At 39.5% G+C, this 16,233-nt stretch overlaps 1 protein-coding gene across 2 annotated transcripts in view; it reads left to right on the top strand.

The window, feature by feature from the left end:
• The window catches only part of GOSR1 (golgi SNAP receptor complex member 1), a 31,185-nt gene extending 15,812 nt beyond the window's left edge, over positions 1–15,373 (top strand). For both annotated transcript variants that reach the window (XM_053457026.1, XM_053457025.1), the window contains exons 7-9: positions 4,270–4,299; positions 10,520–10,602; positions 14,599–15,373. In XM_053457026.1, coding sequence (XP_053313001.1) covers positions 4,270–4,299; positions 10,520–10,602; positions 14,599–14,723 — 238 coding nt within the window. In that variant the 3' untranslated portion in view covers positions 14,724–15,373. The remainder of the gene's footprint in view (positions 1–4,269; positions 4,300–10,519; positions 10,603–14,598) is intronic.
• The last annotated feature ends 860 nt before the right edge of the window (positions 15,374–16,233 follow it).

The following is a 16,233-nucleotide window of genomic DNA, read 5'->3' as shown; positions in this document are numbered from 1 at the left end:
CTGATAACTTCTGCTTAAATGCCAATTACGTGTACGTGGTGTGTTAAACATAAAGACTGGTTATTTTAGAGTGTGTGTATATCATACGATGTTGTTAAGCAAAGAAATCCCTAATTGGTTTCCAGTGGTTATGAAACAGTCTGCACCCTGATGTTACTAATAGACCGTGTTTTAGATCCCAGTTCAGTTTTGTGTGTGTGTGTGTTTTATGTGTATGTGTATGTTATATAGACGTCTGAAGTTTTTTTTTGTGCCTTTTAACAAAACTTCCACATTTAGAACAATTGTTCAGAACGTCAGTGTTTGATCATACGACTGTGTTATAGATGCATAATGTATTACTAGATAATGAAGCCTGCCGTACCTTGGACAGAGTGGTCAGAATGATAATTTATTCCCCCCTTATGCTCACTCTCTCTGTAGAGACCGTCCACCCTCAGCCGTGCATCTCCCTCATTCAGCCTCCCACCATAGGCTGAGCTCTTCCTCGTGAAACCAATGTGATGACATACTGCGTTACTCAGTCACCCAAGTCTGTCTTATTATAGAGATGCTATCCATGGGTTAGGAAGGGTCTGCTGTGTTGGTAGTGTAGTTTGTCTATACTTTTATCAGTGTCCATTGGGTATGGGAGAGATTTGGTGGTCCAGCCAATATTTAACCTATAGAAAATTTGTTTGTAATTGATTGATAGTCTGGGAAAAAATCCAGGACTTCGACTTTAGGTGCATCTGATGAATGCTTTGGAGAGAGTTACAGTTATGAGTTGTTTTAAGTCCTGTCCATGTGGCTGCTTCATTGGGAAATACCTACCCTGTAGAACGGCTAAATTGAAATGTCACAGCAGCTCACCTGTAGCTCGCCACATAAATCCTTCTTTAGCTACATTTAATGTGAGTCTTCCAGCAGTGAATGGGTTAAACTAAATTTCAACCTGATGCACCCACACTATGAAAAACAACTTTGCTTCTAGGCTATAATGGCCTTTCCATCTCATACTTCACTTGATATTATTGCAATTAAGCAGATAACTGCTGAATCATACACTTTGTTTCCACCATCTGTGAGGGAATGAACCATCTCAATAATATTTCTCTACTTATTACAATACATTTATTTATGGAGTGCACTACTAATACCACAAGGACGAGTGAAAATGAACAATAACGTTAACAGTGTGTTAAGACATACTTTTACAAAACAAAAAGGGCTAACAGAAGTTTATAACAATGGATGGACACCTACTCTGCTGAATTTAACCCCTTTGTGACAACGGCTGTTTTAACATTTCTGCGGTGCTCGTTTAGCTGTAATTTTCTTTTTTTTCCTGTTTGCTAAACCCACACAAATTTATATATTGTTTTTCAGGACAAGAAGGGCTTTTTTTATGTCATTATTTTGATCATATCATTTACTATTAAAAAAAAAAAGTATAAAATACTGTGAAATGTTTTTGAAAAAAGGACTTTTTCAGACTTTTACTGGAAAAATCTTTTACTCATCTATAAAAGCTAATGATCACCTTGACAGAACCAATTGCTTCCCTTGGTGAACTAATGATGGAGATAGATAAATTCAGCGCGGTGTCCAATTATAAGTTAAACAAGTCCAAAACAATTTCGCTAAATGTAAAGAAAACACATAGAGAAGAGAGAAAAAATAGATTTAGATTTAAATGGGCAAATAAGTGCATAAACTATCTGGGAATAGATTTAACCAGCAAAGCGGGTAGAACTATGGAAACAAATTTTATGTGCTTATTAAGACAAACAAATTTATGGTTAAAAGAGCAAAGAATGGAAGAAATCTCATGGTGGGGGAGGATTTACACAATTCAAGCCTATATCATTCCCAAATGGTCTTATTTATTTCAAATGGTACCTTTTAAAAGTGCCGGATAGTTGGCTGAAAATGATCCAGTCCAGCTTTGACAACCCATTGTACTATTACCAGTTCTGATACCATTAATTTATTAGAAGGACTTGTGAACTATCATAGTACCAACAAACCATTAGTTAAAGCGATGAAAGTTATTACGACTATAGCTAAACAGGTAGTCGTTAAAGCTGTCTCGCAGTGGGAACTGGAATTGGGCTGTAAAATTTCTCAAGAAGAATGGGGCAAGTCTTTCCACTTAACAACAAAGGCTATCCATTGCCTAAATTGTTCCGAGACACAATAAAAAGTTATTAATAAATGGTATATGGTGCCAGATTAAATAACATATTTCCAGACTATCCAGAAGGGTGCTGGAGATGTAACCAAGCTAAGGGCACCTACCTACATAAAATGGTGGGGTTGAGAAAAACTCAAGCCAATTTGGAAACGTGCATTTGATAGCATAAAACATCTAAGTGGCAGAACAATCAGGTACACCCCAGAGATAGCCCTTTTACTTGTGAACTGGGATGAAATAGTAGCTTCTACCAAAATCATAGCAATACACTGTTTGGTGGCAGCCAAGCTGATTATCGCTCGTTCATGGAAAACAACAGACCTAGGTTCATGGACACAATATAAAAATCAACTGTCATATCAACTATCAATGGAGAAACGGTTAAGTAATTCTTTTACAACCTCTACCAAAAGAAGATTATTATGGGACAAATGGGTTAAACTACTCGAAACCTGGAGTGATTAAGTCCTTGCAATAAGAAACAAAAGATAGAAACAAAAGGAAAAAAATACATATACGTAAGTTAGAAATATAAAGATATTATGGGCAAATACGCTCATTCCCTCTTTTTTTCTTTCTGTCTTGTCTAAATTGGTGCTGTAATATTTAAATGTGCTCTATATTAAGTTTTTCTGAATCCACGATTTGTGTATTTTTCCCCACACACATTGTACTTTAGATATGAATTTACAGCTCCTGGTATATGTCACACACAACACCCCAATATGTGTTCCGCAACATCTCATGAGTACAGTGATACCCCACATGCATGGGTTTGTCGGGTTGTTTGGGGGGCTAAAAATCCACATTTGAGAAGTGTGCATTTTTCTAATTGGAAATTAGATGTGTGGCCACCCCCCCCCGTGTTAACTTAATTTATTTCACTAATTACATTGTAATTAGAAGGCTCCATTGACTTGCATAGCTGAATGCAGAACCTGTATTCAACCTGCAAGTGGAGCCAGCGTTCTCAGGAGGGTCTTTTCAACTCCTTTATTTTGTTTACAGCATGTGCTTACTTTTGTTTACAGAAAGGCTTTTTATAATAAATTGTAGCTTTAAAAACCATCATTCCCATTGCTCATCAATACTCAAACCCTTTCTGGAAATAATTGTGAAATTAGTAGTTCACTTCCATTATAAGCCCCCTGTGATACCATACCTCATGACCAAAATTATCCATTGGTCCTAATTTCACAATTAATTAAGTTTGTCTTCATTCATGTTCCTGATTTTATTAATCTGTATCCCTCGTCTTCCCCTATTTTGGACCCCTTTTTCTCTTACCACTCCCCCCCCCCAAGGATTGTCCCAGCTCACAATTCTCATACAACATGACTGCTTTAGCTTCTTCCTTGAATTGATTGTGTGTTTATGTACGTGCATAAATCCCACATGATTAATGGTGAAATGTATGCTATTACCACTTTTCTTTTTTCCTTAGCAATTACCTTTTTGATTGTTGTGTTTAGATAAATCAAAATGCAGATGTTTATTAGATTAGTTGCACATAACTACTTACATAAAATGTTTAGGATCCCTTATAAAAAAATAACTGTGTTGCGGGTGTAAATATTTGCTTATATTAGGAGTGTCATTTTTTTCCCCAAAAGTAGCCATCTTGTTCGCTAGCGTTTGTGTCACTCAGCTTGAGTGCCGTTACTGCAGCTGATAATGAAACACTTAACACATTATCCGCGCTCGTTATGTTCCCAGTAGTACGATGGGGAAATTGCTTCACCAACTTTAGTTGTGGGAGATAATGTCTTTGTACTTGCCGAGATCTCTGTATCGCTAAAGCCTTTATACAGAAAGCAGCCACTTATGCTTTAGAGCATAGGCTAAAATGAAGTATCTGAGTTTACCACGTGATCAGCGTGCGCCATTCTCGGATTAACCGGAGTGGTATCAGGGTCCCTATGTTCATTGTATAGGGCTAAGTTTGTATCCGCGCAATGGATATCTACATTCATTGGCGTAACAAATGTATCAATGTACCTAAAGATCATTTACAGTTTGCTAATGACGTCTAAATGTTAACTGCTTGTTCTGAAACCCATTAATATCTTGTATTTATTTTTATATCTCTGTAGTTCTGATCGTCTCATAGAAGAAACTATAAGGTAAGACTTGTCATTCTTTTTTTTGCCTTTTCTTCTGCTTTCTACATGGTATGCCACTTTAAAACCATTTTATTATTCAGATTCAGTCACCATCATTACTCTCTTCTCCCCTTCTCTCATCCCAAGCACTTCTCAACTTCACATGCTCTCTTTCCCCCACCTCCCCTCACCCCCAGAAATCTCTCCACTCACACAAGTCCTATCTCCTCTCACTCTCTCTTCTACTTCTTCTAGTTTGCTCCCCAAACCCTGGGTCTCCTTTTGGTGCTCTCTTCCTCATCCTCTCCCAGTCAACATTCCAGAAACCTCAATAATCTTGTCCACGTACCCTGCCGCTCTTCCTAACCCCCATTTACCTTTGCACTCTGGAATGCACGTTCTGTCTGTAACAAACTAACAGCCCTACATGACCACTTTGCCTCTAGTCCCTTACACCTTCTCGCTCCAGCTGAAATCTGGCTAACCTCTTCTAACGCTGCTTCTCCTGCTGCTCTCTCCTATGGTAGCCTACACCTCACTCACACTCCCAGATCTGATGACCAGAAGGGTGGAGGGGTAGCTTCCTACTCTCCCCTACTTGTACTTTTTAACCTATTCCCTCTGCCCCATCACTCTTTCTCCTCATTTGAAGTCCATGCTATCCGACTATTTCATCCCATCTCCGTATGCATTGCTGTTATATATCTCCCCCTTGGCCCGGCTAACATCTTTCTTGATCACTTCTCATGGCTTCCTATCTTCCTGTCCTCTGATGTTCCTTCTGTTGTCCTTGGGGATTTCATCATCCCAGTTGACACCCTATTGAGTCCCATGGCTTCAAAATTTCTTTCTATTACCTTCTAATTTGATCTCCAACAACATATTAACTCCCCTACTCATGATGATAACACCCTGGACCTTATTTTTTCTAGCATGTGCTCTCTCACTAACATTCCTAATTCCCCCTCTCTGACCACCACTTCCTTTCCTGCTCTCTAATCTTGCCTCATACTCGCTCCCTTGCACCCCAACCCCGCCTAACAGACATCTCAGCTCTATTAACCTTCAGAACTTCTCAATCAATTTACTCCCTCTCCTCTCTCAAACATGTCATGCCTTAACAATGCTACCTCTGTCTATAACTCCACTCTCATATCTGCACTTGAGCATGTAGCATCAGTTACTACTCGCTCCTCACGATGTTCACGCTTCCAACCCTGGCACACGACTGTAAAGTCTCATTCCATGTCTGACTTTCTGCGCTATAAATTAATGCTTCGTTCCTACTACTCTGCTCTCAGCCTTGCTAAAGAAACCTACTTCACCTCCCTCATCTCCTCCCTGTCTCACAACCCTAAACGGCTCTTTAATACTTTCAGTTCCCTTCTTTGACCCTACTACCCCTTACACTAACCTTAATGCATCTGACTTTGCCACATTCTTCAATAATAAAATTCAAACTATCAAAGATGACATATCTGCACAGTCACCTCCCTCTGACTATGCGCCCCCCACCCAGTGACCTCTTCTCCCTTCACTACATTAACCAATTTCTCTGCTGTCACTGAAGAGTAATGTACATGCTCTTCTTCTTCTTTCCTCTTGTCCAGCCACATGCCCCCTTGACCACATCCCTTCCCATCTCACCCAGTCTTTCATCTACCCTTGTCCCTACTCTAACTCATATCTTCAACCTCTCCCTCACTACTGGATCTGTCCCATCGTCCTTCAAGCATGCTACTATTACTCCTATTTTGAAAAAGTCCTCCCTCACTTTCCTAGTCCCTCTCCTGCAATACTAGTGTGGCTGGTCTATCCCTAACAACGGCACTTTTACCTATTGTGTAATACACCTTAAATCCCTCTAGACTGTAAGCTCGTTTGAGCAGGGCCCTCCTCACCAGCGCTACGGGATTTGATGGCGCTATATAAAACAATAAATAATAATAATTTGGAAAAAAAATTTGGGGTGAAAGTGAAACAAATAATTTTAGGGAATACTTTTGTAATAGTTTTAAAGATGAAAGAATTAACCATGTTAAATATCCTTCTTTCCTACTCCATAATAGGCCATAAATTAAGGGTGACATTTCAGCTTTATATCAGACTGACAATTATGTTCATGCTGTCTATATTGTGCTACATATACATCATGCTATTATCACGGAAGATGCAAGATACTTTTCTTGCTGATTAATCTCGCTGAACAGTCCATCTATGCCCATTTGAGTGTTGGGGAAACCTTGGTCTATCACACAGAGCATGGAGGAGCTCAGAATCTTATGACAGTGGGCTTAAGTTTGACCCATCATCAAGATATATTCTGCTCAATAAAACATAAATAATGTCTTATTACCAGTTTCAGCTAGATGTCAGCATCCCAGTACTAGCAAAAATACACTCCTTTTTCCTGGAAGAGTTCACAAAAATTACATTTTTACAGCAATCCTGGAAACACTAAATTTAAATGCTATTAAAACCGATATCTTTGCAATAAACCCAGAGTAAGCATAACAAAGCTTGACTTGTGGATCTATTGCATTCCTTTGTTTAAAGTATAATTGAACTCTGTTTGGATGTACAGAAGTCATTACACATGAACCAATAAAAGATGATTGCTTGCTATATAGGATTTTTGGTACGTTTCTGCCTCTGTGGGGAATGTTTGCTTCATGAAACTCATAAGTGAGCGGAAGCTTCCCTAATAGCTTAAATGATTTATAGATCTAAAAGCCTTCCATAGCATATCACAACCTCTTGTTATAACAGGTAGAGTAACTTTTTTTTGTTTGAAGACGCAAACAGTTCAGATTGCTAATTATTCCAGAGAGTAAACATGTTAACGATGCTCAGCAGTCCCCCCGAGGAGTGCCAGTAACGACATAAACCTGCAAAGGAAACTCCCAGGGAAATCTGTTTGCACCAAAACACACACACAAAAGCATCATGCTTTGTTACAACACCTACAGATTTTATTAATATTCTCTGACCTCATACATAGTGCATGTGATGGCTCAAATGTCCCACTCGAGAACCAGGGAAATCGCTGTGTTTTTGTCATGTCTTTTTCAAACTTTATTTCCCTCTTTCTTTTTGGGACAAGTAGGGCTTTTTAAAACCATTTATCTTATAGATATCTATATATAATCATATATCTAAGGCAGTTTTGCTGGTATATAAACTACACACAGCTAGTGTAAATGTGAATATATAACTTTGGAAACCATTACTTCCAAGTTTCCAAAAAAATAAATAAAAAGTAACCACCCTAATGACAAAATATAAACTCCCAGTCACAGCGAGAAGAAGCGAGGCAGTGGTGATCTGGCTACTGCAACCCGAGTTTTGTCTAAAGGCTGTCTTTTACAGCAGGCAATTACTCTCAAGGGATCCATGTGTAAAGTGGATATAGAGGCAAAAGGTGATCATTGTTGAGCTTATTTGCATGCACCTACCCAGAATCCCTTGTGGTTGTGGCAGCACCATGGCTTGTCTGGTGTCTGTAGATGAGTGTTTAGAAATGCTTCTACTAAGCACTGCCTTTGTCATGTGACAATATCCGTGCCTGTGATTGGCTGGAGAGGTGCACACATGCACAGAAGTGCAGGGGATCTGCTGTTAACTTGTTGCTTTAGTGCCAGGTGACTATTTTTGACATAATTGGTGCTGTAGGGGCATCTTTTCATGATGTACCTGGTGACGTAAGTCATTGGTTGCAAATGGGCTAAACACAAGGGAGCATAACCTGTTTTGGGACTAATGAACTCTTAATCCAGTTGCACAGTTTGCTTTCTGTCCAGAATGTAGACTGAGTGCTTAATCTCTGACACGTGCAACACAAGATATGCTCTTTCTCTGATACTTTATACTGTCAGGGTGCCCTGAAGTGAGATCAAAATAAAAAAAAATTGACTTTTATGGTACAGATCAAGAATTATCTGACACCACTCAGTTGTCAACAATTGTGCTGCGTATGCATTAGAATCTTAAAGGCAGCCTGTGTTGCATCTGTCAACAAAGTTCTATATACGTAGTGTCTAACATCTTAAAAGATGAAAGATTGAGCCATCGACTCCCATATTTATCATCAGCAGGGCTTTGACTCAAGGGAAGAGGACATCTGTCGTAAGACCATTTAACAGCAAGTCATTGTATGTAACCTTATAATTCAAAAAACAAAGAGTAGTCAACATATTTTCAAAATCCAAGAATTCCTTTTGGGCATTGCTGTTATCCGGCTCCATCTAAGCCTGAGCTGATTAGGGATGCTTCTCTACGCTGGTCCATTCTCAAACTGCACAAAGCACATCCCTTTCTTCACTAATTCCTTTTTGATGTGAAGTTACACATTTTTTTCCCTTCCAGAATGTAAAGCTATCCCTTTCCCTAATGTAAAATCTTGAAAGCTGCTAACATTTGCCTCTCTCACTTATTGAGCTGTGCTTTTCAGATGTTAAAAGCTCTCACTCCCAGGATCTATTCCTAATGAGGTTTGATAATTATGTCTCTGGGGTATTCTTTGCATAACACAGCGGCAGCACTCTGCATCTCAGCCGGGCAGACCTGTTCATCTTCAATGTTTGTGAAGGTAATGAGTACGAGGAAGACGCGTCCATCTCAATTGCATATAAATGCTGGCCAGTAGAAGGCTTCACGAAGAATTTTCATATAGGTCATTCTTGTCTACTCTTGACACATTTGGGGCTTTTCTGTCCTTTTTCTCTCTGATAAAATCCTATTTTTTATTTTATTTATATTCTTATTTTCAGGTGTATGCAATATAAACAGAATATTAAACAGACCTTTATTTGTTGCAGTAAAAGTCATGTCTCTATTTTATGTTTTTGTTTCAGTGAATATTCGGTGTTCTAAATATTATGAAATGAAGAATTAAACCTACCACGCCAATATTTATCTTTTGATTTAATATCTATTGACACGGGGCCGCTTAATATTGTTAAAAGTTGCAATCTTTTCTATTGTACTATAAAAATGGGAGACGGGGGGGCCCCGTGAAACAAACATGTTAAAGATATTTTGGATTGTTAACCATTAAAAACATGAGTGTCTTTTCATTACTCAAGAAGATAAGCCCCAAGTCTGTTTTTTTTCCTTCTGATAATATAACAAGCCTTTCTTCACTACCGATTCTCCTGAAGGTGGTTTATTGAGGCGTTTCCATTGAGATGGGATAATTAGTATTGGAAAGAATGGTGAGTGCATGTCAGGTAGCAGTTATCTCTCTGGCACTGTAAGAGTTACTTGAGTGTCAATGAAGCTTTTCATCTCCTGAAGGGCTGCATGTAGCCCTGTCCTCATCGACACAGAAGTGATGTTTTGGAAAACCGATTGTAAAGGCTTAGGTTTGTCGGCTCAGACTCTCTGCCTCCAGCTGTGCACGTGCTCGGTGTTACTGTTCCAGCGCTCAGCAGAGTTGTAAAATGCAGAATTAAATACTGCTTTGCAGTGACATAAATCAGTCGCCATGCGTGTTTTTTTTCCTGTGTCCTTGCAGAAAAAAACGACTTGGAATTCCCTTGTCTTTCTCAGCAATCCCCTGCCAGCACCACACAGTAACATATATATATATATATATATATATATATATATATATATATATATATATATATATATATATATATATATATATATATATATATATATATATATATATATATATATATATATATATACACACACACACACACACACACACACACACACACACACACATACATACATACATACGGGCAGGGAGGAATGGGATGATTTACTGCTTGCTTGTTCTAATATCCATGATAGCGAAATAATAACAGGGAGGTATAAGGTTTTTCTTATTGATTACCAAAATCTGGAATAATTAGGCATTAGGCTGGCAGTTTGATATGTTTTAGCTAACAAAACCTCACAGTTTAGTAAATAAATTCCTAAGACGTGTTGTGCATCAACTGTATAAAGTTTGCTCGGTTGGAGTAGTGAATGGCCGAGTGACCTCGTAACCTGCTTGCTAAATGTCTAATTAATTTGCTTTTGTTTTTTAGTCTTTGTAGCAATGATATAAAAGATTTTATGTGAGAAAGTTTGTGGTTTCGAATGATCCTGCTATATGAGTTGGCTCAATACAAATCAAAGAATGCTTCACAGTGATGATTTTCAAAAGTAGCCAGCAATGCATCACAAATGTTTAGTAGCAAAAGGAACAAATTGATTCTAAGTATGTTCTCAATTCTTTATTTTGCAGTATTGCAATGGCAACAAAAGAAAATATGACATCGCAGAGAGGAATACTTAAATCTATACAGAGCAGGATGAACACCTTGGCCAGTATCCTTCCTTGTAATTGTCATGTTTGAGGCTCTATGTTATATATCTGTGTTATTTGGAAGATGACATTCTCCCAAAGATGCGGGATTTTGTATGCGGGTTGAAATTCTATTTTATTTGTATAATAATTATATTATGGTTTGTATTACACCTCTTCTATCAGCCAGATGACACATGCCATTTCTAGACAAATGGTGGTGAAGTCTCCTGAAGTTTGCAAAGTGTGGGGTGAGTTCCCGAAATGATTATCTATTAAGGATGCCTTGATGGTGTTGTGACTGAGTGCACTTGAAATATCTTGTGCACGGAAAGTATTATCATCGCTGTAATAGATAATTGCTTTAGTTTGACTCTTGAGCAAACTTGGAGGATGTCCAGATACAGAGTAATGTAATCAGGCGTGTTCAAAAATAATTAAAGGGGCACTCCAGCAGTCCTATGTACTCTAATGCATATTGTAACGGCCCTTTAAGATTTTATGCCCCCCAGATTTTGCAGAATCCCACTATGTTTTCTGTGCAGATGTTAGATCAGGCACATTTCCGAGCCCATGATACACGTAGCGCCTGTCAGCTCCAGTGCTGACCCAACAAAAGCTGCTAGTGGGGGTCTGTTCCGACTCGCATACGTGGAAAGAATTCCAGTTTCTGTTGGAGAGCTTTCCAGCCGCTGATTAGCTGCTTCAGGCAACCAGTCAGCACCAACAATTGCCCGGCCAAGGACTTCAGCAGCAATGCTGCAGCTTCAAACTCATGGAAAGTTTTGGAAGAATGCACATTAAAGCATGTCCCACAGTCTGTGTCTGCTCATCGTTCAATGGCTGCCCTTTCAGAATCCAGCCTCAATGTTAGCACATTTCCCAATGTGGAGGTTCTCAGACCCCATACCCAGCAACATAATTAACCAAGACTACATCTACTGGTAAAAAGGTAAGAAGAGAAAACTGCTGTGAGAGGAAGCATTTGGTGTTGGGTGAAACCATGTCATGTGTCATCGTCAATCTACTGCTCACAGAGACAGAAATATACCGTATTTGCTCGAATATAAGACGAGGTTTTTTCCAGAGCAAATGCTCTGAAAAATACCCCTCGTCTTATAATCAGGGTCGTCTTATAATCAGACCTCAAATAGGTCTGATTATGAGACTAAGATCCAGATCCCCCGCAGCGATGCAGGGGACCTGGATCCTCCTGTGTTGGAGGGGGGTCATAACACAGGAGGATGCAGGGGTCCTGCATCCTCCTGTGTTATGCCCCCCCCTCCAACTTACCGGTGCTTCTGAGTCCCCGGCGCTTAGTCCGGGCAGCGTGTAGAGCTCTACGCGATTGTATCGCGTAGAGCTCTACACGCAGCCCGGACTAAGCACGGGGGACTCAGATGCAGGGAACTGGATCCTCCTGTGGTATGCGCCCCCCCCCCCAACTCAGAAGCACCGGTAAGTTTGGAGGAGGGAGGGGGAGTGTTAAATGGGGGGTGTAAGGCATTTCTGGAGGCAGAGTGCTCTGTGAAATGCCTTTTAACCCCTTTAATGCCACTCTGCCTCCTGAAATGCCTTTTACCTCCCTTTTATGCCACTCTGCCCCATAATATGCCTTTTAACCCCCTAAATGCCAGAGTGGCATATAGGGGTATAAGGCATTTCTGGAGGCAGAGTGGCACATAGGGGGTAAAAAGGCATATCATGGGGCACAGTGGCATTTAGAGGGTTAAAAGGCATATCATGGGGCACAGTGGCATATATGGGGTATAAGGCATGGGGCAGATGTGCATAACTGGGGGGGCAGGTTGAAAAAAAGGAAATAAAAACAAAATATTTTTCTCAATCATAGCTTTTATTAACAAACAATTGTTCACATAGTTTACATGAACTAACATTTACTGGTAAAACTTTTTTCCTACAGGGTCATCTTATATTCAGGCTTTTTCTTTTTTCCATAAGTTAATATTCAGATTTTGGGGGGTCGTCTTATAATCAGGGTCGTCTTATAATTGAGCAAATACGGTAGATGTTTTAAAAACAGGGTGGAGAGTTGGATGCATTCAGGGACAAATGATTTGTCATGTAAGGAGGTCAGTGTGATATCAGATGTTTCCAGTAAACTAGGTAAGGAACTCCAGCAAGTGGAATCCACAGTATACTTTTCAAAGGATAAACCTCTGTGTGTAGGAAATAGGATAGTGAGAGGCAGCAAAATAGGGAATTTAATTCATGGTTAGGGAATTTGCTTTATTTATATTTAAAACAGGGATTGTGACTTATTTCCAGAACCACTAAAGAGGAAGTATATAACGAAAGATGGATTGTATCTTTCTGCCAAAGGAACATACTTTTTTATTGAGCTTTCCAATGGTTGTATTAACAAGCATTTAAACTACTGGAGGGGGTCAATGGGATGCTACAGAATAACATTACTTGCCCCTACACCATTGAATTAAGAAATATCTGTGTGACACAGGTTAGAAAGCACTAGTTTTAGAGTGATGTGCTCAAATGCCCCCAGTTTACGGAATAAGATACCCAAACTTTGGTAATTGTTGAGAATGTGGATTTAGTGACAGACTTGGTACAATGAGCAAATAATCAGGGTGGTTTTTATAAAGAAAGGATAGAGAAGGCAGAAAAGCAAGAGGGTTGCCCTTTATGCAAGACTAGATTCTAGATTATTCTCCTTTTGCATTTTTGTGATATATAGAATAAGTATAACTATATAAAAGAAATAGCTAAGATGTTGAATGTGAGATTATTGTTATAGGGGACTTAAATCGCCCTGATGTAGACTGAACAAACCAAACAGATGGATCAACTAGTAGTAGGAGCATCCTAAATTAATACAGAGAGTGTTTTCTTGTCAATTGGTAGAAGAGTCAACAATGAAGGAGACTGTGCCAGATTTAGTACTTGTAAATGGAAACCTGATTTCTGATGTCACTGTAGAAGTCTATCAGCGTGCTTTGCACCACACTAAAACAAAGGATTTCTATTTTCGAAAGGCAGATCTTTCTAAAATGGAAAAATATGTAGGTGAGTATTTGATGGTCTGGGTGGTTTAAAATGGAGTCCAGGAGAAATGGAAATATCTGAGATGTTCTGCTAAAGGCCGCTGAACATTGCATTAAATGTGTTAGGAAGAAGAAAAGAAAAAAAGGAAACCGCTGTGGTACTCTGCAAATATACTGAAAGAGATAGGGGTTTATGTTTATGAACTATAAGCAAAGCAAAAAAGTGTGTGTATGTGTGTGTATATATAAATATATGTGTGTGTGTATTAGGGATGCACAATATATAGGTGGCGGAAAATGGCATTATCGGCAAAATGCCGAAATAAAAAATGGCCGAAAATAATCGTCCGCAGGGGCTGGGCTGCTTACCTGCGCGTTGGTCGCACAGTGTGCAAGCAGCATCTTGGCCAAGAAAAGCAGGAACCCAGCAGAGTCACGTGAATGTACATCACGTGACTCTGCTTCGTTCCTTCTTCCCCTGGGGACACGGCCAGAAAAGTTGTTCGAGAGGAAGCAGCAGGGCCCCTGCAGTAGTCTGCGAGTGAGAGATCTGCAGTTCAGGTAAGGGGTTGGGGGAGGGTGTATTAGCAATATGTGTGATTAAGGGAATGTATGAGTGTGTGTGTGTGGGGGGGGGGTGGCATAGGGAGCCTGTAATCACACTCCTATCATGCCCAGGTTCTAGCGTGTGCTGGCTGCCCGGACATGATAGGAGTGTGTTCTTGAGTTACAAGTGTAAATTGTATAAGTATCATAATGCATTAACCATGCAACTTTACAAACCTCCAGTGGTAGACTTGATGAGCAGGGATTCCATTGGTTATAATTACGGCAAGTCCAGCACCTTTTGTATGTGCAAGATTTGTTTTTTGACACTGCTGTACCATGTACTCTTACATAGTACTCTTTTTATAGAAACTCCAGAAAGGTTTCCCTGCTACTGTGTAATGTTATCATGCATTACTGTGTTACAAACCTTAACAACTGTGCCCACAGATCGTTTTCCTGCTGTTAACAGTCTCATCCAAAGGATTAATCTGAGGAAGCGTCGGGATTCACTCATTCTGGGCTCTGTTATTGGCATTTGCACTATCTTGCTGCTACTGTACGCTTTCCATTGATGACTGACACATCACAGACTCTGCTACAAACCAGAAGATCAGCAGCAACAGAACAGATGGAGAAGTGAAAGCTTCAGTTCTTCATACAGCGTCTGTAGATAAGGGATTGGGATATCTTAAGAGAATTTACATTTTATAATAGCAGTCTCCATAGTACTGTAAATATCCATGTTCAAGCCAGTCATACTTAACACTTTATCTCTTTAATGTATCCATTCGGTATTTGGAGATTCTGAGAGGAACTCTGTCAGTTCTAGAAAACCTGGTGATGCGGATCTGGTTTAATCGCTGTCAGAGTTCTGCAAATCATTTCAACTAATGTGACTTAATGACATCATTTCTGATTTGTTTAAAACCCCTTCGTTATTCCCAGTTACTTATCCATCTGGAATGCCAAGGTTTTTATCATGATTCTAACAGTAAATATATTCATTCTCAGCCAGGGGACCATAGGTTTCTGTCTGGCAGTTCTGTAAATATAAATTTGCCCCCCATATTAAGTACAACTGCTGCTGATTCCCTTCTGAACTATTATCCCAAATGTGTGAGTAACACAATTACCTTTAAATTATTTGCTTATATTCATTAATGCTTTTCAAACATGATTGGATGTATGAGTGTCTTTTGTTAAATTAAAAGAATGACATTAATGTTGGGACCATGCAATAATCCTTTCAGCTTTCCTTTGGGTAACGGGGGATGAAGTTTTATTTCACATTTCACATGTTCGTTCCTGGAGAAGGCCAGGGAAAATTTTAAGAGCTTTCTACACAGCTGTTCAAATTGAATCGGGATGTGGGAGAAATCAATTTTTATTATATGTGCTTTAAGACGCACATCCTATTTGGTCTTTGGTGATAATTGCTCCTTGCTTAATTGTATACTGGTGAAAATCCATACTGTTCATTCACAGACTGGTATCCCGTGCCGAGCTACAGTTTACATGTTCAGCAAACACTGAATACAATGTAGCCTAAATAAAAATGGCTTTGGGAAGGGCCTTTTTGGTCCCTCTTAAGACTTGTTTCTAATTATACATGTTCACTCTGCATAATGAAGATTACACATACATACTACTTTGGCAGAATTGGTCTGGCATGAGCTGCAGTAAAATAGTGCAAAGTAATGTGCTATAAACATAAAAAATAGGTTTGGGTGAAAAAAAGAACAATCGGGTTTATTCACTAAAGAGAGAGTTAGAGGAGTTGTAGTTTAAACCCCCTAACTTTACTGTACAACATGCAGGTCCAACCTCAGTGAGCTTCTGCTGCCGGAGAAGCTTGGCAGCTCTGTAGTCTCTGTTATATGTGTATTTAAGTCTGTTAAATTTCTTCAGACTTCTCAGCCCTTCACACTGGAAACGTGCTGGTGTTGGCTGTTCATGATGAATGGAGGCGATAAAGGCGTATAACCACAACTCTCCTTCAAAATTTCCCTTTTGTGAATAACCCCAAAGTGTTGTATTGATTGGGCAGGATCTTCCCCTTCTGCTGGTTATCTTGTCCATTTC

This window comes from Spea bombifrons, chromosome 2, assembly GCF_027358695.1.
Source record: "Spea bombifrons isolate aSpeBom1 chromosome 2, aSpeBom1.2.pri, whole genome shotgun sequence".
In the NCBI taxonomy this organism is placed as follows: Eukaryota; Metazoa; Chordata; class Amphibia; order Anura; family Pelobatidae; genus Spea; species Spea bombifrons.
This window is presented reverse-complemented; position numbering and strand designations above follow the sequence as displayed.